A 23,513-nucleotide genomic window follows, 5' to 3' on the forward strand; every position below is an offset into this window, starting at 1 on the left:
TACATGAGATTTTCGACATGATTGAAGTGCATCCTCTTGGATGTAATATTAAAATTTATTTTTTGCTGTGTAACTTAATAATAAGATCTTAGCACAATACATAACTGTTTGTACAGCATTCCTCCCCGATGGTTTAATTTGTTCCATCCTTGACATTTCCACGTAAATCAACATCGCTAAACAAGCTTTTATTATATTTATGAAATCATCGTGTTGTTTGTGTTTATTCCCACAGAGTGCGAAAAATCCATGTAAACTGATTAAAAATGCATTGAATGCATCGTATCAAGATTGCTTTTCACATTTCACATTTTTTTTTTCTTTCTTTTTTTTCTTTGCAGACATCGAAAGCATACCAATGGTGAGGTACATCGCAGTTGCAGGGCGGAACGTCACACTAAGCTGTCCCGGAGTGAATGAACACTCGCTGGTGGACACGCTCACATGGAAGTCCAGCCAAACGGTAGCCGAGTTTGTCAGCGGACTACCACAATCCAGTAATAATAGGGTGAGATATTTTTTTTTCATCCGTGTGCTAATCAATGATAAATGACCAAGGGAGGATATATTCCATCTTCTCTCTGCAGACTGTCGTTATTAATTATCATTACTCGCCTTGGCATGGTGCCATTTTTTCCCGCTTTCCACTAATTACACCGTTTTTGCTTGGGTTCTCTTCATCATTCTTGTTTGCAGATAACATTGCTACCTGATAATTTTAGTCTCCACATCAGTCCAACGGTCGCCTCGGATACGGCCGAGTACAGCTGCCTGGTAAATGACCGGCACAGCCCAGAAGCCATCGTGGATCTGTTAGTACAAGGTATGTTCGTGGATGAATGTAGAATCTGACGCCGCTGCGTGGTGGATTCTAATGAACAAACAAGTTGGACAATTATTATTTTTCCTAACCAAACTGCATGCTTGCAGATGTTCCGGAACCACCGGGTCGACCACTGGTTCTCAGCTTCACGTCACGATCCGTGCACTTATCGTGGGCGCATTCACAGGATCCCAGGAATGCACCCATAATGTATTTCATCATCGAGTCGAGGTAAGTGAGATTCATATTATTTCGGGCGGTGGATGTTAATTGGCTATGATGAAAAGCAAATGGATATGCTGAAGCTGGGCAGCAAAATAAAGGTTTAAAATATCCATAGGTATTGTTGAAAAAAGTTGGTTGGTATGGTTACTGTTTGGAAAATTCATTTTTCCGTGAATTCTTCACGATTTTGTTGAAATGAAAATCAATTTAAGGACTAACGAAAACCTCATTACATAACATAAATAAACAAGCAACACTACATGAAGCGACATGTTACGTGGTCTGACCAGCTACCAGAATCAACAGGAAAAGTTCAACAGAGAAGCTTCAATCCCCAGCAGCAACTCGACCCCTTTACAGCCTTTGCTGTTCTGGCTGATGCTCCTGATCCCCATTCACCCTGGTTGCTGTGACAGTCGACCCACTATTGAGTAGGTACCTGAATTGATGGCTTACTGTTCCGCTTCCCGACACTTGCAAGCAAAGGCGATTGTTTGTGTACGCTTTCCGGGAATTCTACCCCTTGAATCCGAGCCCCAGTAAAACAATGGAGGACGAAAGATAAATAAGGATTACTTCCGGGAAGCAAGCACCAAGCATTCAAAGGTGAAGAGAATGGTGCGCTGCTGCTGGTGGGAAAGTTGATTTCCATCCACTTACTCTGACTTTGTATAGAATGTACAGAACAGGGCAGCACTGTAAATCACATCAGAGTTCAAGAGAGCTACTGTTTGGTGTTTGTGAATATGTGGTTGCATGGTTTCTATGTATTTATGAGGCTGTCGAATAAACATCACAAAGTAAGCAGGCTGGGATCGATAATAAAGCAAGTCCATCACGTAAACTACTTGTGCGATATTTGATCTGGGGTGGGATTCTTTTGGCAATGAAATATTAATTAAAGGTTGAATAGGTTGACATAAGAATTCACTTCTATAGTCTGACCTAGGTCGTTAAAAGGGAGCTGTGATCTCGCCAATTGTTTACTCTGTAAAGCAGTGTTTGAGATTTTCGCTGTTCACTGAATAATTCACGTTGATTTCCGTAGCCGTTGAACCCACCTGCGACAGTCAACTAAACTGATTTCCTTGTATCGGTGAGACGACGAGTCATGGCACATACAGAAATAGAGAAAAATACATCTTACTTCATCGAAGTTGTTACCTGAAATTTTGTATTGTCAGACTCCTAATTTTGCGTCAAGTAGGGTCAACTACCCCAATTCCGGCCTATTAAGCACAACCCGCACTTATTCTTTCTTAATCTAGCGCAGTTTAGCACCAAACGGAATGTTATTATTACTGATGGCTTCCAAATTTATTTACCTTTCCGTATGTACCTTAAGATTTGATAAAGAGAAACCAATCGTTGAGATATTGTCAAAAGTTTAACACTGCTTCATTGAAACGCCATTGAAACGGCAAAGAATTCACTTCGGCCTATCGGATGAAGATGAAAATTGATTCGGTCGGAGCGCTTCTTTTGTTTTTGGGAATAATGATGCAAACCTTCATATCACGCGTTTTCATTGACTTCGTTCCGTAGCTTATTGACCAAAGTAAATATCGTACCAAACGCATAGTCGACTTGTTAACTCTGAAATCATGGATTTTTTTGAAGTTTTCTGCTCGATAGGCCCAAAATGGGCGATTAGGTCGAAGTATGAATGAAATTAAATAATTAAATATGAAATGAAAAACTATGTCCCTGAAAATTTCTCAATAGAAGTTAATCATAAACCGTAGTGCCCATCATGTTCTTGACTGGATTTTTTAAAGAGAGAAAGAGAGAGAGAGAGAGAGAGAGAGAGAGAGAGAGAGAGAGAGAGAGAGAGAGAGAGAGAGAGAGAGAGAGAGAGAGAGAGAGAGAGAGAGAGAGAGAGAGAGAGAGAGAGAGAGAGAGAGAGAGAGAGAGAGAGAGAGAGAGAGAGAGAGAGAGAGAGAGAGAGAGAGAGAGAGGAGAAAGATTCGTAATTTCCATTTAATTCCACTACCTTATTTGCTTATGCTTGACAGATCACTGGCGTGCACAGGTTGGGATAAGGTGGGGCAATTACCCCCTTTTATAAATAAGATTTTCATTTCCACATTTACAAAATTATAATGTAAAATAACTTGATTTGAAGGTAAAATAACTTTATTTCATAATATAATGGCACTGAAAACCATTTATTGCGTTAAATCCTTTGAGATAGTTCCTGAAAATTGCACCACAACGGTGCATGAAGGAACAAACCTCAATGAACTTTTTTGATCATAAAACTTCTGGTGTAATTTTTTTTCAAGGGTTTTCATGGATGGTTTAAAAGAAGAGGGTAAATTTAAGGTTGGAAAAATTAATCTTCGTGGTGGTAATTCAATGAAAAAGTTTTTTTTTTATTGATTATTTCTGGTGTAAAACTATCAACAAGGTGGTGCAAAAATAAGTAATCAAAATTAATAACTCTGGTGGAAAAATTGAATTACGCTAAAAATTTGGAGGTGCACATTTAACTGAAAATTTCTGGTGGAAAGTTCGCAAAACTATGGTGAATGTAGAAGCAAGGTTTATTCAAAGACAAAGGCAAAGCCTGAAAATTGCACCACAAAGGTGTATGGTAAAACAAACTTCACTTACAATTTTTGGTGCACCGTTCTCGTGAATGGAGGAGCATGCTTTATTGAAAATTTATGGTGTAAAATTTGCATCGCTCTGATAAATAAAATGAACAGAATATTTCTGGTGGAAAACTTTCACTGGTCTGGCAAACGGATGAGCAAGCTTTACGGAAAATTTTTGGTCCTAAATTTGAATCCTTCTGCTGAATAAAAATGAAAAAAAAATTAAAAATAACTGAAAATATCTGGTGGAAAATGGAAAAGGAAATCTGCACCAATCAGAAGATTGGAGAAGCAATTTTTCCATTGAAATTTTCAGTGTAAAATTACCTGGGGGCAAGTTTGTATTGAAAATTTCTGGTGTAAGATTTGCAACAATCTGCTTCATGGAGGAACAAGCTGAATTGAACATTTTTGGTAGAAAAACTACAACGTTTTGGTGAATGGACGGACAACTTAAACTTAACTTCCTAGAAGAACCTCAAGGGTATTGAATTCTGAGGACAGTTCCAAAAGAAAATATTTCTGGGGATGATTCCATGAAAATTCTGCTAATAATTTCTAGTGAATCCTGCAGATAGTTCCAAGATAATTTCGAATATAATACCGAGAGAATCAAATTTTGAATGAAATTCCAAAGAATTGTTGAGAAAAATTTAAAGGGAATTCCAAGGATAATTTCAAGCTCATTCTGGGAAGAATTTTTGGAGAATACAGAGTAAATTCTTCTGAAACTTAAGGGAAATTTCAACTCCAAGGTGTTCTGAGAAAAAAAAAGTTCTTAAATATTCCGAGAAGAACCTCAAGGATATTGATTTCTTAGAGCAGTTCCAAAATATTTCTGGGAAGAGTTCAAAAAAAATTCTGCGGATAATGTTTAGTGCACCCTGCAGATAGTTCAAAGATAATTTCAAAAATAATATCGAGAAAATCAAATTTTGAGTAAAATTCCAAAGGTATTTTAAGCGAAACTTCAAGCGAAATCTGAGGATAATTTCTAGCTCATTCCGGGAAAAATTTCTGAAACTCTAAAGGAATTTCTATTTCAAGGTGTTCTGAGAAAAATCATGAAGAGTTCTAAGTATAATTCCAGTGGACTTCTGAAATGAATTTCAAAAGAGCTCTTAGGAGAGTTCTAAAAAAAATCTGAGAAGAACCTCAAGCATATTGAATTCTGAGGACAGTTCCAAATTATTTCTGGAGAGTATTCCAAGAAAATTCTGTAAATAATTTCTAGTGAATCCTGCAGATAGTTCCAAGGTAATTTCGAAAAGAATACTGAGAAAATTAAATTTTGAGCGAAATTCCAAAGGGATTTTGAGGAAAATTTCAAGGGAGTACCGATAATTTATAGCTCATTCCGAGAATACTTTTAGATAATACTGAGGTAATTCTTCTGAAACTCTAAGGTAATTTCAGTTCCAAGGTGTTCTGAGTAAAAGTCAAGAAGAGTTCTAAAACTAATTCCAGAACTTCTAAGAAAAAAAGATCTCATAGAGCTCATAAAATTTTGAAAAGAACCTCAAGGAAATCTGAGGAGTGACTTTTTTGCAACTGTACAAAGTTTAAAGACAGCTTTTGGATTTCCGAATTGGAAAACGGGTATTAGTTTGCCATTTTACCTTGGTCTATTGTAGTCTTACTAAGAATTCGTCTGAGGATCTTCTCTGGAAATTTCAAGACATTGTTACCGTGGTAAAAAAGTTACAGCTGTTTATGTGCGTTGGAATAAATTCGGGTTTGTCCTTTATATCGTCTTTAAAACATCTTGAATGCTCGGCATCATTTCCTGTCACCCCGACTGGCGGTACTTTGGGACAAGGTTGGCATGGTCAATCCTTCGCACAAGTCGTAATTTCGTTGACAATCCTGTACTCGCTTGTCAAAATAACTTTTATGCGCTTTTGTTTCATATTGTACATATTGTTTAAACCTTTTCAATGATCATATTATCCTTGGCATTTAGTTCAAAATTTGAAATAAAAATTCAACGTACTCGTACTGTAATGTTGCGGAACATTGCGAAAACCTTCCGAGGAAAACCAGTGGCAATCATTGCAGATGAGACAAGCGATTGTGGCCACCACGAGCAGTTGGTGATTGTCATTGATACCTGATCAGGTATATTGATAATGATGGGATTAAATTGCCAATTCCATTGGTTGTCTGAGAGCAGTTTGCATTGAAGAAGATGAACCACCACCGGAGCAAAAAATAGATAAAATTAACTAAATTGAACAGTAGGGAATCAGTGGTGGGGGGACAGCACCATCCACCACGCACTTTGGAGTACTTCCTATCACCAGACTAAATGCACCATAGAAGAAAAAATTGCCCCTCTCTAACAACACAGTAACAGATACGCGTATTGCGTCTACAATGTGCAGACTTCTTCAGTGTCTTGCATGAGCATGATTGACCACCCACGGTTGCAACTCTGTTATTGCCAGACCAGCTGTAATTACACAGAGAACCAATAGACGATGCTTGGGACTAGCAATCATCCTCAATGTGTAAAAACTGGTGATCTCGAATTAGGCAATACCAGCGCCAGCCGCGCCTGAACGCAGGTCAAGAAAGGAATGGGTAGGAATGTGTTGACGTGACACTCGCTTTGATGGAAGCCGAGGAGTCCTCTGCACTTCCACGAGGAATCACAGGGATGTTGGCTAAGAGGGTTGGGTTAGCAGCAGGGTTCGTTTTGGTAAACGATAAGCTGAATTGATGTCCTAACGATCGTATAACGCGAAGGAGCTTGGGATTGAACCCACGGTCTTCTGCTCAGTAAGCAAAAACGTTTGCCACTAGGCAGACGAGCTCCTTTTTAATCATTGACGAATCTTGAATGTGGATGGGCTTGAGATTAGACTCATGATGTTCTGCTCAGTAAGCAAAAACGGTTGCTCTAAGGCCACCGAGCCCGGCACCGACGACAACGAAAAGTTTTACAAAATACACGATGAACAAGCGATATTTTAATATTTTTAATATGAAAGGATTTGGGACCGCGTTTTTTTCGACGATCTTTGAAATCCTAAAACTAAAAGCTATGAAAGAGCATCAGGCCTTCATCAAGATCCACTCCCACGCGACGTTCAATGTTTCGATTTTCTCTTTACGCATGGTTCAGACAATCATAACAAGCTATGACCGACGTGACGATTGTTTAAGACCTGGTTAAACAAGCTATTCAAATGAAATTACGTTCTTGAATTTCACTTGGAGTGTAATGTACAACAGAAATGCGCGATAATTCATATTTTCAGCGGTTGATGTCTAATTCCAAATATACCAACGGTACTGCCTACGATTACGACGGCGATTACGACAGCGACCACGGCGGCGCCTACTACAACGACAACAGAGAATTTGTAACTTACCATTTGCCCGGCACCTCCACTGGTTCTTCATGTCCGCTATCTGTCACTGTTTGCAAAATATCCAATAGCAATTACCTTTGTTGGGATACTTCCTGTATTGCCATGGTGATCTGGGAGGAGGTTCGTATCTAGTGCCTTCCCCAGGAACCGTGAACGGTCACCAGCTATCGCCCGTCCAGTCTTGGGCGTATCCAGCGAGACATCCTTCAGCCTACTCACAATCTCCGTCACTCGATGCAAATCGCAGGCACACTTACGCTAGTTTTAAAAAACACTCACGTGAAAAGAAACGGATCCTATAAAAGTTACTCTTGCGAAAGCACATCAGTCGTCGTCGAACGGCAAAAAAGGAATCGGTGGGCAATTTTGTGATACGGATTTCCAAAATCAAACGGGAATGCACGAATCTCACCACACCCAACTGCGAAACACGTCCAGAAGCACTTATGGTACACTTTCGTTCGAAAACACTTAATTTTCTCAAAAATAGTTGCGAGTGAACCAAAATCATCACCGCGTAAATAAACTAAAATTAAAATTATCACTCGCGATGCCACAAATTTCTGGACCGGGAGAAAAAATCAAACAACGCAGATAGCGTCAAATCTTCTGTTGCTTGCAAACATGATGAATCATGTTTTCTTTCTCGATTCTAAAACTTCTCGGAAAGCGAGAAAACCACCACTCACACACGAATAACCGTCCGGGAGGCAGAGTGCCAGCGCTAATCCGGCAAATGCAGCCAAAAACTATGAAAGCGAATGCACGCACGTATACTTTGTAACAATGATTACAGCTTATTTTATAAAAACTTGCTTTACCTTAAACATTACCTGGGTCTTTAGGGGATCCTAACAATGATTTTAACGGGTTTTGTCTAGAAGTGAAACATAAATCTAATCCGATTTTTTTAAACTGTGGCCTTAGCTCAAAAGTAATATGTTGATCAAATGTAACGGACACTCGTTTCAAGGGTTCAGGTGCTGTAGTGAGGGTTGTAAATAATCTCATTTGTAGAATTCTCGCTTTTTTATCGATGATTGCCTGGATTGTGGTCTCCTTATATCCGTTGATTCTCGCTGTTTCGAAGATGTACTGTAAATTCTTAACCTTTCCTGTATCGCTGAGTGGAAGAGTCTGCATCCGATGAATCATGTGGTGGAAGGCGGCCATTTTCTGCTGGAACGAATGGTTGGTAAATTTCGTATTAAAGCGAAGATGATGATGACGATGCCCTGATGACTAGAATATCGAGAAATGCGAGTTTCCCGTCTTTATCTACCTCGTGAGTGAATTTGATATCCTTGTGAATTATGTTGATCTCATCTAAAAATTGTTGAAGGGTTTCTCGTTTGACTACGTCGAAGATATCGTCAACAAACCCCCACCAACGGTTTGGGAATAGCGACAGTCATGCTTCTGTTACTCTTGTTTAGATTGGAACCAATGTTTACTCTCCAGTATTATTCCTGAAAGTAGTCTAACTGAGAATTTCAGAAGAGACGTGAGTGTCGCTAGTATCCAATCTACGAAGTATATCATAACAATGCTAACGCTAACACTAACGCTAATCAACAAAGCATCCTATTACATTAGCAACCCCGCAATCTGATGATATCATAATTTTCAGCAATGTCAGGAATGCTCACGAACCCCTAACATTTGCCAGAAAACTTACTACTAACTCAAGGTATCTTTCAAATAAGCTTCAAAATTGCATATTTTTTTTATCAAATGTCCTCTATATCCGTAATACGCGCGCGAGGCTCAAACCTTTGTAGACTACTTTGTTTTAATTAATTTACTATTGAATCAACATCAAAAACAGAAATAGTTTTTGCAGTGCTACAATAAAACAGCAAAAAAAGGTTATCTTCCATTTAATTCCACTTAATTTTGGTATCCATGACAGATACGTATTTCGACTACAATGTGCAGTCTTCATCAGTGTCATTCCCACTAAAGAACTTATCAAAATCTAACCCCCTTAAGTACTCATCTCCTAGGTAAAAAAGTCAAGATCATAGGTATAAAAATGAAACTACAATGTGTTGAATCGGAACCTACCAAACTAATAAAAACCAAAGATTTAAGTAAGCTAAAGGAGAAGCATTCCGCTAACAACCCAATTTCATTACTTCATTATGATGGCTACCAAGCCTTTGGGGATTTTCCTTATTAGAGAGTTGTATAGATTTCGCGCTAATTATTCAACATAGTTTGATAAAGGAGATTCTTATCTAGCATCCAAAACGTGAAATACAATAGCGAAAGGTTTTGAAGCTGAGTTAATAACGGAAGAGAAAGTCGATGAAGAGAATCGATCAATGCAGATAGGAGCTTGTGAAATGTTTATCTAGAATTGCTTTACGCTTGATAAAAAAACAGTGATGAGCACTATGGAAAAACACTTATCGACTCACAAGTTTAACTGAATTTGACAGTTTTTTTTTCGTTCTTGATGCTTCAGTTTTGCCTTCTGAAACGAATTTATTACGCGGTATAAAACACACTATCCCCTTGTTGTTGACATGACTTCTATAAAGCCTATCAACGGGTGTTTGTTTTGATCATAACTCCCCAGCAGACGGTCGTGGACGGACAAGTTTACCACCATTTAAAAGCTCTTTTAATGTAGTTTTAGATGCATTTGATTTCATCTGCACCTTTTTGCACCTAAGAAAGATACGCAAGTCCAAAATATGAGGAAAATAGAAGAACATTTATCAATAACTCATCCTATTAAAATGATGCAGGTATAGTATGTTCTAAAACGATGTGTGTTTTAGTATACCAATCAACTTTGTTGAACATAATGAGGACCTAAAATTAAAGAAAATATTTGTTTTGATGAAAAACGTGTTTTTGGGGGCTCCGTCCTCAAACAACGCTCTCTATCTCGATTTGAGTGAAATTTAGTCAACCATTTATCTCGACATTGTGAAAAAATAAATTTTTCATTTCACTTTTAGGGGGATTAATCACAAAACCCATGCCTTCAAAATATGAAGCATGTCATACTCATCAACTTTGTTCAAGACGTTCTTACTCTAAATCCGCTCTCATTGGTGCTATTAATTAAGAGCGTCAAAATGGACTTTTCAACCACTGTGCGTCGGAGCCAAATAAACTCATCGGATTGAAGAAAACCATCGCATCGCTTCGCAAGGACGTAGCATTTCTAAAGAAATGCCAAAATATAAGGTTCCACCAGTATTTATAAAGAGCCTGGCACTGGAACTTACAGCTCCATTATTCTGGCGTTTCAATATGTCACTAGAATCTATAATCTAGTGTCACTAGTCACTAGAATCTATTATTTCCTGATATGATAATGATGATGATGATATGGAACTACCAATCACTGTAGCAAGACAACTGTCGGTAAACTGTGGATTATCCTCGCTGTTCGTCTTGATCAAGTTCAATAACCTCTTATTTTATTCATCCTGCCAGTATAAAGGGCCAAAACACGGTTTCGGTGAATCCGTAGGCAACATTGCCCACGTGCATCCACGGGATAAATGAGAATCTGCTGCCAACAACAGGATCATACACTGCCGTGAAAATAGAAAAACATGTTATTTGTTTTGGGCTTATTTAAAAACAACATCAAGTCTAACTATCCCATGTTGAAATTCTACGCATAACTGTCCCACACAGAATTTTTACTGAATCTTTTACTGACGAATCGATATGAGTGCACGAATGATCGAAACAGGATTAATATGATCAAAAGAAATTCAATGAGTCATTTAGGGAAGTATAAGCTTTATTTTATGATGAAAAATATTAAGAGAAACGGGAATTCATATTTAAGCCCCAGATTATAGTTGAGTTTCCAAACTGTGCATTGTTAGAGTAATAATATTCAATTGATAAAAAGCAGTGCAATGATCTTGAAATAAACCAAAGACAAAATAACATGATTTGAAATGCAATTTTATGTAGCAACGATGTATAAACATCTTCCAATATTGGCATTATTAAAAAAGTACGTATTATTGTCTAAAAAAAACTAGGAGCTACGCAGTTAACAATGATGGCATTTCTGTCACTTAATGTGTTCATTCATCAAGTTGATAGCTGCTACCATATTTTGTAGTTAAAATAATGTTCCTGTTGACTGATTCAGAATATCCGTTGTCTTATCGTCCTTTCGTAAATTTAGTCGTTAGAATGTTCTCAATATACTGACGTGGATGCATTTGGTTGAATATAATGGAATCCTTACTGTGTATGTTAACTTTTCCAAAAACTTTCATGAAATCATCGAAGTCCACGATCGACAATCTTACTGTGTTCTACACAGATAATTCATCATTTGTTTCTCAAAATGCCCATACTTAAGCTTTATAGATGTAGCAAACGACGATTGCGGCAATGTCAACGCACTTATTGTTGGTTTCAGTTAATAATGCAAACCTATGTAAACTATCCACTTTCAAAACTTCGCGGAGAACTCAAGCACGCTCATGTAAACACAACCACAAGAGTAAAGACGTCAAACGCGACGTGGCCATCAAAGCAACATGGAAACTAATAGTTCTTAGTGGGACTGATATGCGTAGAATTTTCTACTTCTTAGCAAATTTCTCGACATAACAGTCCCACTGAATTGTTTTCGTATAAAAATAGGCTTGAGTAATTTCATTGAAGGTAATTTCTGTAGTTTTCATTAAAACAAATTGATTCTGATGAAACATGAACAATACACAAACTTATTTTAACTTATATTTCTTCCAATAAGCAGAAATGATTCGAAACATTATTCGCGATTTTCTCAGATGTTACTTCTAGAACATGAGACAGATATGCGTAGAACGGCAGTACAACCGGTAAAAAACAAATGTTAACGACAGGGAGTTGGTATTTTCACTCTCTCCATCCATTTCGCTTCAATCGGGTGCCCTGGTGGACTATCCCGTACCCTGCATATAATGCTTCATTTAATAATGGAATGAAAGTTAAGAGAAAAATAATCGAAGAGCTCCCATCGATATGCTGCTGCTACTTCTTTAACCGGTGTTAAAAACATCACTCTCGCTTTTCGACAAGAATGCCATATTAAAAGAGCTAATTAATAATTTTCATGGTAACGCTTATTCCTCTTCGATCCTTGTTTGGATCCTACCCGAGGTAATCCTTCTTGGATATCGATTTGGAAAATTCCTCTTCGATCCTTCAGATTCTTATAGTAATCTGCTTGGAAGTCGATTTGGATAAAAATTTACTGCCGCCATGGCACCTAAGCGCAAAAGAAAAGGGCAAACTCTTGATCCCCCTTCTGATGAAATTAATTTGAGCAATCAATTTGATTTGCTCACGGATGATGAGAATGATCCAAAATTCTAGTAATGAGAATGAATAAGAAAAATTCTAGTAAACTTTCCCGGCTTAATGCCAAGAAGGAAAAGATTACCCCTATTGTGATAACCACTTCCGATTTCCATGCTCCTCGCATGGAACTTTTGAATTTCGTGAAACTTAAGTTTTCACTGCAAATTGGCCGTCGGGGTGAGTACCGTGTATTGGTTGAAACCTTGGACGGATTTAAATGTCTTTGCAAGTATCTTACTGAGAAGCATCTTACTTACGACATCTGTTCAGATCGTTTGGCACGAAAAAACTAATTTTTTGAAGCAGCTCGTTTGTGTACACCTCAAACTGTAATAATAATCTTTATTAGAGGCAAAGAATCAATTGGTTTAATCACTGTTACTTACAGATTTACGTTTATAATGCAGTTTGTTTGCGAAACGTGCTTAACCTGTTGACAAAACTGTTCAAGGTGCTATAAGGGATACAAATTTATCATCACTAGTTCAGATTATACAATTTAGCAATCAATATGTACCAAAATATTATTCAATATAGCGCCAAGGTTGCAAATACTCATTTCAGCTAAAATAATGTTTTTCGGAATAATAAAACCAAAAGATGGTATGATGACATGTTTTACTTGTAACTTACAAGAAGAGGTTACACAGTATGCGTTTGAAACATAAAACCTGTAAATTTTGCTTTCTATGAGTCACAATCAGCGATTTTCTGATCGCTGAGTGAGTGAGTGAGTGAGTGAGTGAATGAGTGAGTGTGTGAAAAATCGCTGATTGTGTCTCTCATGAAGAGAAATAAACAGGTTTAATATGTCAAACACATTCTTTGCAACCTCTTCTCGTATCCTAATAATTCAAAATATGATCATGGCATCTAATTATTTCATAATTCAAAAAAACATTGTTTTAGCTGAAATGAGTATTTGCAACCTTGTATAGCGCAAACTAATAAATTTCACACCTCTAGTATTAATATAAACTTCGACTATGGCTCTACGTTCTTTTACTTTTCCTCCGCTTTCTTCTTCTCTGTATTTATCTGCCTGTCATTTGTCACCTAGAACAGTGTCGTTGACGTTTGTGGCTGCATGGGTATCGGACTTTGAGCCCAGTGGTTTTAACAACACCAAAACTGAACGTGTGTTCAAGGTTGTCATGAAAGGACTGCCCAGTGGTGAAACCCTCGATCAGATCAAAGATGAACTGGCAAAATTACTTGGAGTTGTGCCACTCCAAGTAATCAAAATGAAAATGAAATCCTCCGTCCTGGTGATTCGCGCAACGGAATTTCTAATGCTCAAAGCAATTCCAATGGTAATATTCTGTTTGATGATTGTTCTGCAGCTTATTACACTATTCAATATCCAAACAGCCCAACATGCTTTTCTTCAGCAAGAAATCCTATGTGGATTCCAAACGAAAAAAAAAAACATCTTCTCAACGCCTCATTTCTGTGCACTCATCATGTGTCTCACACTTAATTTTGCGCTTATTGTGAAACACATCCATTTCATGTGTAAATCTTATCTATAGATTTGAATTGTGACACACTTGGATTCTATGTGCCTCATATGGTGATATCAATAGCTTTGCGCATCATAGTTTAATATTCTACAATATTCTACTTTATCGACTTCTACTTTGCCGACTCTAAAAATGAATCGATAAATATATAAACAAAACTGCTAGAGGCCAGAGCTTTCACATATCTTTTTAATGGGTCTGATTTGGGATTCGATCATAGACTGTTGGGGTAGGGTGCTTCATTCTGAAAAAAGTGATGAATTTCTGATGGGCCACCCTCCAGTTCGATTCATAGCCCCAAAATATGAACCTGTGCAAAAATTGGTAAAGATTGATGAAGGTTTAGAGGTCGCGCCAATGATTTGAAATTTGTATGGGAATTACTATGGAAGAATTTAAAAAATCGCTTATATCGCTATAACTTTGCTTCTACTTGTCCAAATGTCGAAAAAATTTAGTATGTTATTGCTATGGCAATAAACAAAAAGCCTACAGTTGCTACGCTCAGTTTTGCAGCGTATCAAGAATTATAAAAATGTGAAAAAATGGCAAAATAGGGTAAATTGACAGATGAATATGTACAAGGCAACAACGCCAATTTCATCGCAACAACAACAGGCTTGTTGATCATTGTCATGACAACCACATATTTTTTTTTTTCAACGTTTGGACAACTACAACCAAAGTTAGAGCAATGTAAACGAAAATCAATAATTTCCCATACTAATTCACCAAAATCTCCATACAAAATCCAAATCATTGGCGCGACCTCTAAACCTTCATCAATCTTTACCATTTTTTGCACAGGTTCATATTTTGGGGCTATGAATCGAACTGGAGGGTGGCCTATCAAAAATTCATCACTTTTTTCAAAATGAAACACCCTACTGTTGGGGTCTTCGTTCAATCCCACTGTGCCACGGTTGTTCTCATATATGAGGCGGGTTGATAGGATAAAGTCACAACTCTTGTTTTCGATGTTTACCTTTCTGAGCAAGCAATTCACATCGCATTGAAATGCAAAACACTTTAAATCCATCTGTTTTGAACAGTAGTGAGATTCAATGTGAAATTTTTCCAACATTTCAAAGTTTGAAACAATAGAAATATGTATAACACATTGAACCAAGGTGAATTAGGGGCTGTTCATAAACTACGTAGACAGTTTAGGTTTTTTTATATGGATAATTGTCTACGTAGGGGAGGGGGTGGAGTCAATAATATAAAAAAAAAACTGTCCACGTTGTTAATGAACAGCCCCTTACACTTAAAGTAAATGTGTTGTGCATTCAAAAAAATCAAGTGTTTAAACACTTCGATCAAACGTGTGGAATTTTTTGAGTGCAGGAGCAACGGAGAGATGATCATCATAGCATTGTTGGGACGTTGACTGGGCTCGCTGTGACGGTCGAAACTGAAATTTCTGTGATGCATTGACGTGGTGCTGAGGGGAAGTGAGTTTACGACCATATTTTTGGCGTACTTGCCTGCTGTGATAGAGTGGAATAGCCCTTCACCAACTTCGTATACAGGACCGGAAGGACTGCAGGTCACTGGCGGTAGTGGCTCGACTGTGACGAGTGGATTATGCGATTCCGTAAGGCTTGCAGGCGTGCAACCCGCATAAACGCAAACCATAACTTGACCTTACCGAAAATGTTTAAAAATTGTTCATAATTCCTGCTAAACTTTAACTTAAAAGGTTATGGAACTTTACATCAATGTTTGTGTGATAAAGTTTTAGCCTGAGCGGCGCCTGCAGTGGTAGTCGTGATTGCTTCTCACCCCAGCAGGCCTGGGTTCAATCCCAGTCGGCACCACCGGGATGTTCTGAGGCATAACATCTCTGATCACGCTTTCCTTCGGGAAGTAAAGCCGTTGGTCCCCAGTTCATGAGTTGATGGGTCGATAGGTAGGATCCATGTGGGAGCTGCCTCCCTGTCGTCGGTAGCATTGGTGCTCAGCACTGAAAACAAGATCGACGGAAAACAAATCAAGGAAAAAAAAGTTTTAACCTTATTTATGTTGGTTATTTGGAAGTGAACCTTGGGTTGTTAGGAACCATTACCAATCAAAATAGTTGTTTTCTCCATACATTCTTGGAGAGAGGACTGTATTAGAACCTTTTTACTTGTGGTTTGAGAACTTTAATTGTAATGGTTTTGGTAGTCAGTAAGGTCCAATAATGGTTTTGTATTATCAGTCAACTTTACGTGGAATATATCGCGAATTGGTTATCAGTAATTTACAGGCAACCAGGGCTGGCAATTGTCATTTTCAATGAAAGATCTCACGTGATATTTACAGAGATACTTCTGTCACTATCATCGGATGAGAAAACGATGATAGAGATTTACTTCAAAATCTCATCGATTTGTTTGTCATGAAAGAACGTGGCAGTATTGTTAACATTGCTGTTACTAGCTGATTTACTGATATTATTGTTACTTGTACCGTAGAAATGTTAAAAATATATTCACTCTACCGATTAAGTACTGTTGCTTGCCTAAATTCTTTTTTTTTTCTTTGGTTTGTTTTTTCCGTCGATCTTGTTTTCCGTGCTGAGCACCAATGCTACCGACGTGCCAGGAAGGCAGCTCCCTCCCACACCTGGACCCTACCTATCGACCCATCAACTCATGAACCGGGGACCAACAGCTTTACTTCCCATCCGAAGGAAGGCGTGATCAGAGATGTTATGCCTCAGAACATCCCGGCGGCGCCAACTGGGATTGAACCCAGGCCTGCTGGGGTGAGAGGTAATCACGCTTACCACTACACCACCGGCGCCGTTCTTGCCTAAATTCATCTAAGCCAGTTATAAATGCTGATGTAACAGCCGTAAGGCAATTATTCTCATGAATGCTAGATAATTGTAAAATGACAAGAAATCTCGTGATAGGTAATTTCGTCTCGTGATAGTGAGAGGACCTGTTTTCTCATTATCACATGACGGCCGTGATATTTACCAGCTCTGCAGGCAACCAATTCGCGATGTATTCCACATAAAGTTGATCGATGTTACCGACTACCATAACCATTTCCATTAAAGTTCTCAAATCATAAATAAAATGGTTTAAAAATAATTCCTTTTCCAAAAATGTATGCAGAAAACAAGAATTTGGAATGATAATGTTTCTTACCAATTCATTATTTGTAAGGTTCACTTCCAAAAAACCATAATCCGTAAGGTTAAAACTTTATCACACAAACGTTCATGAAGAGTTCCATAACCATTTCAGTTAAAGTTTAGCAGGGATTATAAACAATTTTCAATCATTTTTGGTAAGGTCAAGTAATGGTTCGCAATTATGCGTGAGTGCTGATGATGCGAAAGTAGGGTACAATGGTATCGTTTGTCATGTACCTTGAAGAATTAAAAGCACACGACTCACTTCTGACTATAATAATCCATAATTCAACAAAACTCCTCGACAGTCATCTGCTAAACCAAATGTGCAATGCTTGGGTTTTGTTGGAAGCAAATAAACTTTCCAATGCATAATACATCGCATAGGGGGAGAAGGGGCATAGTGAGCATCCCGCAGTTTGGCTTTGGATCTCCAGCTGCATGAAACAAATCAACTGGTAGTAGGTTCAATATCATTATGATATTGATCCTACCACCAACCATTTTTTGACGTTGGATAACGTCTTTCGGCAACATTACCCCCGTAAATTAAAAACAGTCATTTTGGATGCGTTACGAAAAATTAAAAGATTTTGAACGATAATAACTCAACCGTCTCTCGATAGATTTACGAGATAATGGCATCAATCGATTGGAAATATTTCTAGCAATTTGCTTAATGTTTCAAAACTATTGATTTCATTCTGTAAACTATTGAAAAATGGTCAAAAGTAAACCATTGTCTAAAAATGGTGCAAATCGATTGATTTTTTTATATTCTTATACACGCAAACCAAAAATCTATTACAATGAATGTTAGTTCCGTTTCCTATCATCCTCTGTTCATGAACATCGCAGCGAATGTTAGAAGTTGACCTTACAGGCGATGTAATGGTTTTTTGTCTTTTTCATTTCGTGTTCTTTCTACACTTTCGACTATACCAGTAAGCTTGTAGAACGACGCACATTGTAGAACATTGTAGAACGACGCACACACTTATCTCGAATCTCTCCAGCAGAAAAAGCATACGAAGTCGAGCATGCGAGAAAATGAGCGTTTCATGTTTGCTTTTAGGCTGACCATATTCAAAAGCATGGAGAGAGTAGTGGAGAAAGTACAGGTCTGATAGTCGCAACGTCCGTGGTTCGAGTCCAGTCGGCAACCTTTTTTCTATTTTTTTCGACATAATTAATTTCACTCACTAATACAACTCCACATTTTTCGGTCTCCAATTTTCTTACATCGGACCGCAGCTAGGTATATCGCATCCTCGGTTCATGCGGTCTCCACTTACATCCTCTGATGATGAATCCCACATAATTGTAAGCGAATCTTACATCCACCGGTTGGGTGTACTTTCTCCAACCGAGACATCAGATACGAGTATCTGACAACTCTGATATTTTCTGTTCTACTATATAAGCGTCCAACAAGGTCGCCCGTTCCATCATTGTCTATCCGATCGGCGACCCAGCAGCAGAGCAGCAGTACCAGAGAAGCGGAAGCAGAGCCTGGGGGCGAAAGGGCAACTACGCCGAGTGCGTTGGTGCCAGTGCTCCGGTATACTGGGCCGCCGTCATGGAATGCCCAGCTGCTGCAGTTCTCAGTCGGTCGTATTCACCGTCTGCTCCGCAAGGGCAACTACGCCGAGTGCGTTGGAAAAATGGCCCTTTTCAGGGCCACAACATTATCAAGAAAGAGTTTAACGTACGTATGCGAGTATCTGACACCTCTGATATTTTCTGTTCTACTATATAAGCGTCCAACAAGGTCGCCCGTTCCATCATTGTCAACAACATCAGCCCAACAAAACGGCCCTTTTCAGGGCCACCAAACTTTCGCAAAAGAGTTATTAAGGAATATTCCTAAAATATAATATACACAATTAAAAATATACATAACAGACGTTATCCAACGCCAACCCTGCGGTCGTATCTAGTATACAACCCTTCCAACTTTTTTCCGAACGGCCGGAAGTTCAAGCTAGTGCACGGGATGCTCACTATGCCCCACCTGTTCACTATGCCCCTCTTACCCCCACTTCTTGTAAAAAACTACCATTCACCATAGCTCTGATTCAATGTGTTATGCCTGTTTTGAAGAGAGTATGCATTCCATCCAATAACCTTATGTCACTCTCCTGTAACACTGGTGTAGTGTAAGCTTCAGTATTCGCGAGACATTGACAGCTCAACATCATTTGTTTGAGTACAAAGGTATAACCGACATCTACACCCTAAATTATTTCGGTGTACCGCTACACCGCAAAAACGAATCAGACATTAGTATATCGGTGTCGAAAGCACAGGACATAGGCAAACAGGTAAAGTTTGCTCATTTTGTAGATGATGCAAGATGAAAGCCTCTTCTAGCATCTGGCTCACGTGAAGCTAAAAGACACTCGAGTGCTTGTAATTAGATAGATGTTGGAACATAAAATGGGATTATCTTCCACTTGTTGTAACAAGAAATGTTTGATCTGAACCATGCTATGCATGAAGATAATTATACAATGTTTTCTTTAGTCAGAGTTGGCGTCAGAGTGTGTCTACTAAAACTGGCTCATGTACAAGCTCATTTAATAATTACGCTGACTATGTAAGCATCGACTGAACGTCAAAGGGAAGTGTATTTGTTGTAAATTGAAGTAAATTAGTCAATTTGCCTTAGGTGAGCTTTATATCGGAGTGCTCTTTGCACTCCATGTGCAGCTCGACAGAGCAAAAATGTGAGCCATTTCTATCGGCTTTAGATCAGTGAAAAGCTTTCTCAGCAGCGGAAATAAATTTCCACACTTTCAGCAACCGTTTGGAGCTGGTGTTCACGGCTTTTCATACATGTGATGGAGGAAAATATTTTTCAAACACCCGTACTTCTGGAACTTTTATTGCAGCAGATGGTAAATGAAATTTCACCATCTGATTGCCTGCCTACTGGTGAAAACATTGAACAAAGGAAGGGTGCTTCTTTACATTTCCCACAGTCAGCTCTGGCGAAGGAAATGTGTAGAAAAGGCCATGGGAAAATTTATTCATTCGATGGTGAACCGCAACAAGAAAAGGCACATCGCTCACACTTGCCCCCAGCCGAATGAATAAGGAATGTGTGGGTAGGTTCTTTATTTTATCAACAAAGCAATGCTTGGGTTCCTGACTTCTAGTGGTTTTAAAGTAATAAAATATTAGTGATATTTTCCAGGATTTATTAAATTCCGCGAACATATATTTACAAACAAAAATTGCGATGCCTAAATTCACACTTTTCGGCTGTGATTTCTTTTAAGCTAGGAACCACTCTGGAAGCAAAGATGCGAGTTCTGGTAAGCTCGTACGTCTCCGTATGTTGACGGATCTGAAGACTGCGAGCTTGAGGGCATTGTCTTATGACGAACACCAATGCAAGCTCCAGGACCGACCTCAACAACGAAGTTTCCACGATCACTGTTAAAACGCTAGTGACAGGTTGCTGAAAAATTCGTGATGACAAGAAGTAATCCCTGTGAAACGTCGAAATATTCAAAGTAAGCGACTTAAATTGGTCACCCGGTACTACCTGAACAAAGTCGTGGATTAGATCTGTCAAAAAAGCTGTTTCTAGAAATGGAGCCTCAAAGATAACCGGCAGCAATTCCAGATATTCATAGTGAGCACTGTAGGCTACCAACATTGTAAGATGCTTTAAATTAGCAAACATTACCTTCGAAGGCCCGTATCGGATATCGAGATGTGGTGAAGCATCCATCTCGTCGATGATGAGCTCCTCCAGTTTTGGAAAGTCCAGCAACTCACAAAGTGGCATCGTAAGGGCAAATCGTATCAACTTCAACTTTGTCAACTTTCGGCAGTAATGTTGGACCGACTCCAGTGCCTTTCCGTGACCATTAAATAACGTCAACGTTTTTAATTCTGAGAAATACTCGAATGCTGTATTCCACGATGATTCCTGGTACGAATATAGAGTTAACGTCAACTCAAGATGCTGCAAACTGTCGAAGGTCTTCCCGAACGTCACCAGTGCCGATGGTATGATAATCTTGTTCTCCACATCGTACATTCCATCAATCTTAATCCACTTTACTGGACACTTTTGGTTGCACAGCTCCAGTACGGCTATCAGCTCTTCCCATACCAAATATGGAGCCCCTCGTGGTGCAATTATTATGCTCTCGTACCGTCGTTGACTTAGGATAACCTCCTCCTGACTGATTAGGCGCTGCCTCAGGCCCACCATGCGTAAAACGTTAAGGGCCAGGTTTTGGGTCAACTCGCGGTGATTGAATATGGCTGCTTCCCAGTCGGAACACACCTGAGCTGCCACTAGGCGATCTTTCAGATGTAGATAACGAAAAATTTCTTCAAATACATGCGGAATGCGATAAACTGCTGTGCTCCAAGACATGTTGGCCGGCGATTAATTATTTACACACTTTAATGTGTTGAACTCTAGATTGGTAACTGACTGTTGTCAACATTCCATCGATGTTTAAAATGCACGTGGGTAGAAACGAATGGCTATCGAAATATTTTATCTACCTATGATGTTCATGAGGTGCGCCAACAATCTAATACCTTGTTTGCTAGGTAGGAAACAACCATAAATGTGTGATGTTATGCAAAAACTAAATGACATTCGAAAAATGTGCGTTTGTTTGTGTGTTTGTTTATTGTACAGTAGCGTAATAAACATATCTTTTCAAATTACTACCTCCGGTTTAGCAATGGATACAAATATCAAAAGTATTACTAATTAAATTAATTCTTACTACCTAGCCTATTCAATTTGTAAAACTCTCTCATTCATTTGGGACCAAAAATTGATGCTGCCACTCTTGAAAATTGCTTCCGACGAAGAGCGCCTTACTGCGGGTGGTAACGAGTTGTAGTTTACCACACCTCGAACGAACAGTGAACTGGCGTAACCTGCGGTGTTGTTAGCTGGTATTACTAGGTTCTGCAAGCGACGACCTCGAGCTAGGATGAATCTGCCATGAAGTATAGCTGGGGACTGTGTTGATAGCAGTTTTCTCAGGAAGATGCAGGAGCGATATGCGTAGAAGTTTTGTAACGAAAATCCAACGAGGTTCTGTTGCAGGTGGTTCACATGGTCGTAGCGGCTCAATACATAGACATATCTCACACAGCAGTTTAGCGCCACACGTAATCGGTCGAAGCAGCTGCACTAGGACGGATATGTAGAACATCGTCAAACAAGAAATGTGGTAGGATCAAGGATTTGAAGAGTTTCAATCTGGTCTCAGTCGGCGCGGTGGAGGTACAGCAGTATAGCGAGCGAAGACAAGAATAGATCTTTCCACACTGTTGCGTTATCAGGCCATTCAACTGCAGATCACTTTGGAAGATGAACCCTAGGTTGCACGCACTTTCCGACCATCCGATGCTCTGACCGTCCATCACAATTCCCGATACGGGTGGTACAATGCCGCTGGCTCTGCGACGCTGACTTGTGATGAACACGTGAAGGTGAAGGTCGTTTCGCCGCGACCAATCTGCAACTTGTTCGAGATCTGCATTCACCATCCTGGCCAACTCACCAGCACAAGGACCGAGCCGGCTGACGAAAAGTTCCACATCATCGGCAAAAATCTGAATAGAACAGAACTGCAGCACCGTCGGTAGGTCGTTAATATGGCAGCAGAACAGTAGAGGACCAAGGACTGAGCCTTGAGGTACGCCGGACGGCACCTCGGCGCTGCTGGAGCAGCGATCACCACAGAATACCGTCTGTCTGATACAGTCGAAGGTACGACTCCATCAGGTTTACAGCACCAAAGGAAAAGTTGAACTGTACTTCGAGCTTTGCTAATAGTTTGCTATGAGGGATAGTATCGAAAGCCTTGGAGAAGTTCAGGAGTAGCAGTATAACAGCACCTTTTTTTTACCAACGATGGCTCCTAAGTCGTCGTGCACTCGAAAAACCGCAGTTTTGATACTATGGCCTCCACGGAAACCAGCCTGACAGTCAGTCAGCAGGTTGTTACCTTCGATGTACAAGGACATTTGCTGTTTGAGAAGCTTCTCAAAAACCTTCGACAACGCGCAAAGTATGCTGATCGGGCGCAGATTGGTAATATCGTTTAAATGCGCTTTCTTTTTCAGAGACAAATTTTTTGCGTGCTTCCAACAATCGGGAAAGGTAGATGTTTCTATGAACATATTGAACAGATGAGTAATGTGTCGCAGGACAAACGGTAGGATGATCTTAACGAAGGTAATCGGTAAACCGTCCATCCCAATAGCGTTTGATTTAATATCCCAGATAGCATTGACAACTTCCCAGTACCGCACAGGTTGGAAAGAGAAACTATACGGTGAAGGAGGTGCTGATGTCGAAGCTCTTGCTACTGGGGTGCTTTTTGTAAAGTTGGCTGCGAATGTTTGATTCACTTCGTCCGGATCAAACTCACATAGAGGTGACGATTTATCCTTGCCGACTCCAAGGCTCTTTACCCGTTTCCAAAGGGTTTTCGACGGAGT

At 39.3% G+C, this 23,513-nt stretch overlaps 1 protein-coding gene across 1 annotated transcript in view; it reads left to right on the top strand.

Annotated features, from left to right (window-relative positions):
• The window catches only part of LOC135698486 (protein sidekick-1-like), a 368,678-nt gene that overhangs the window by 249,737 nt on the left and 95,428 nt on the right, over positions 1 to 23,513 (top strand). Inside the window, exons 2-4 of the mRNA XM_065218489.1 lie at positions 342 to 508; positions 697 to 823; positions 931 to 1,054. Coding sequence (XP_065074561.1) covers positions 342 to 508; positions 697 to 823; positions 931 to 1,054 — 418 coding nt within the window. The remainder of the gene's footprint in view (positions 1 to 341; positions 509 to 696; positions 824 to 930; positions 1,055 to 23,513) is intronic.

Source organism: Ochlerotatus camptorhynchus, unplaced genomic scaffold (assembly GCF_037179485.1).
Source record: "Ochlerotatus camptorhynchus isolate MF236.1 unplaced genomic scaffold, CSIRO-AGI_Acam_v1.1 ptg000087l, whole genome shotgun sequence".
Lineage (NCBI taxonomy): Eukaryota > Metazoa > Arthropoda > Insecta > Diptera > Culicidae > Ochlerotatus > Ochlerotatus camptorhynchus.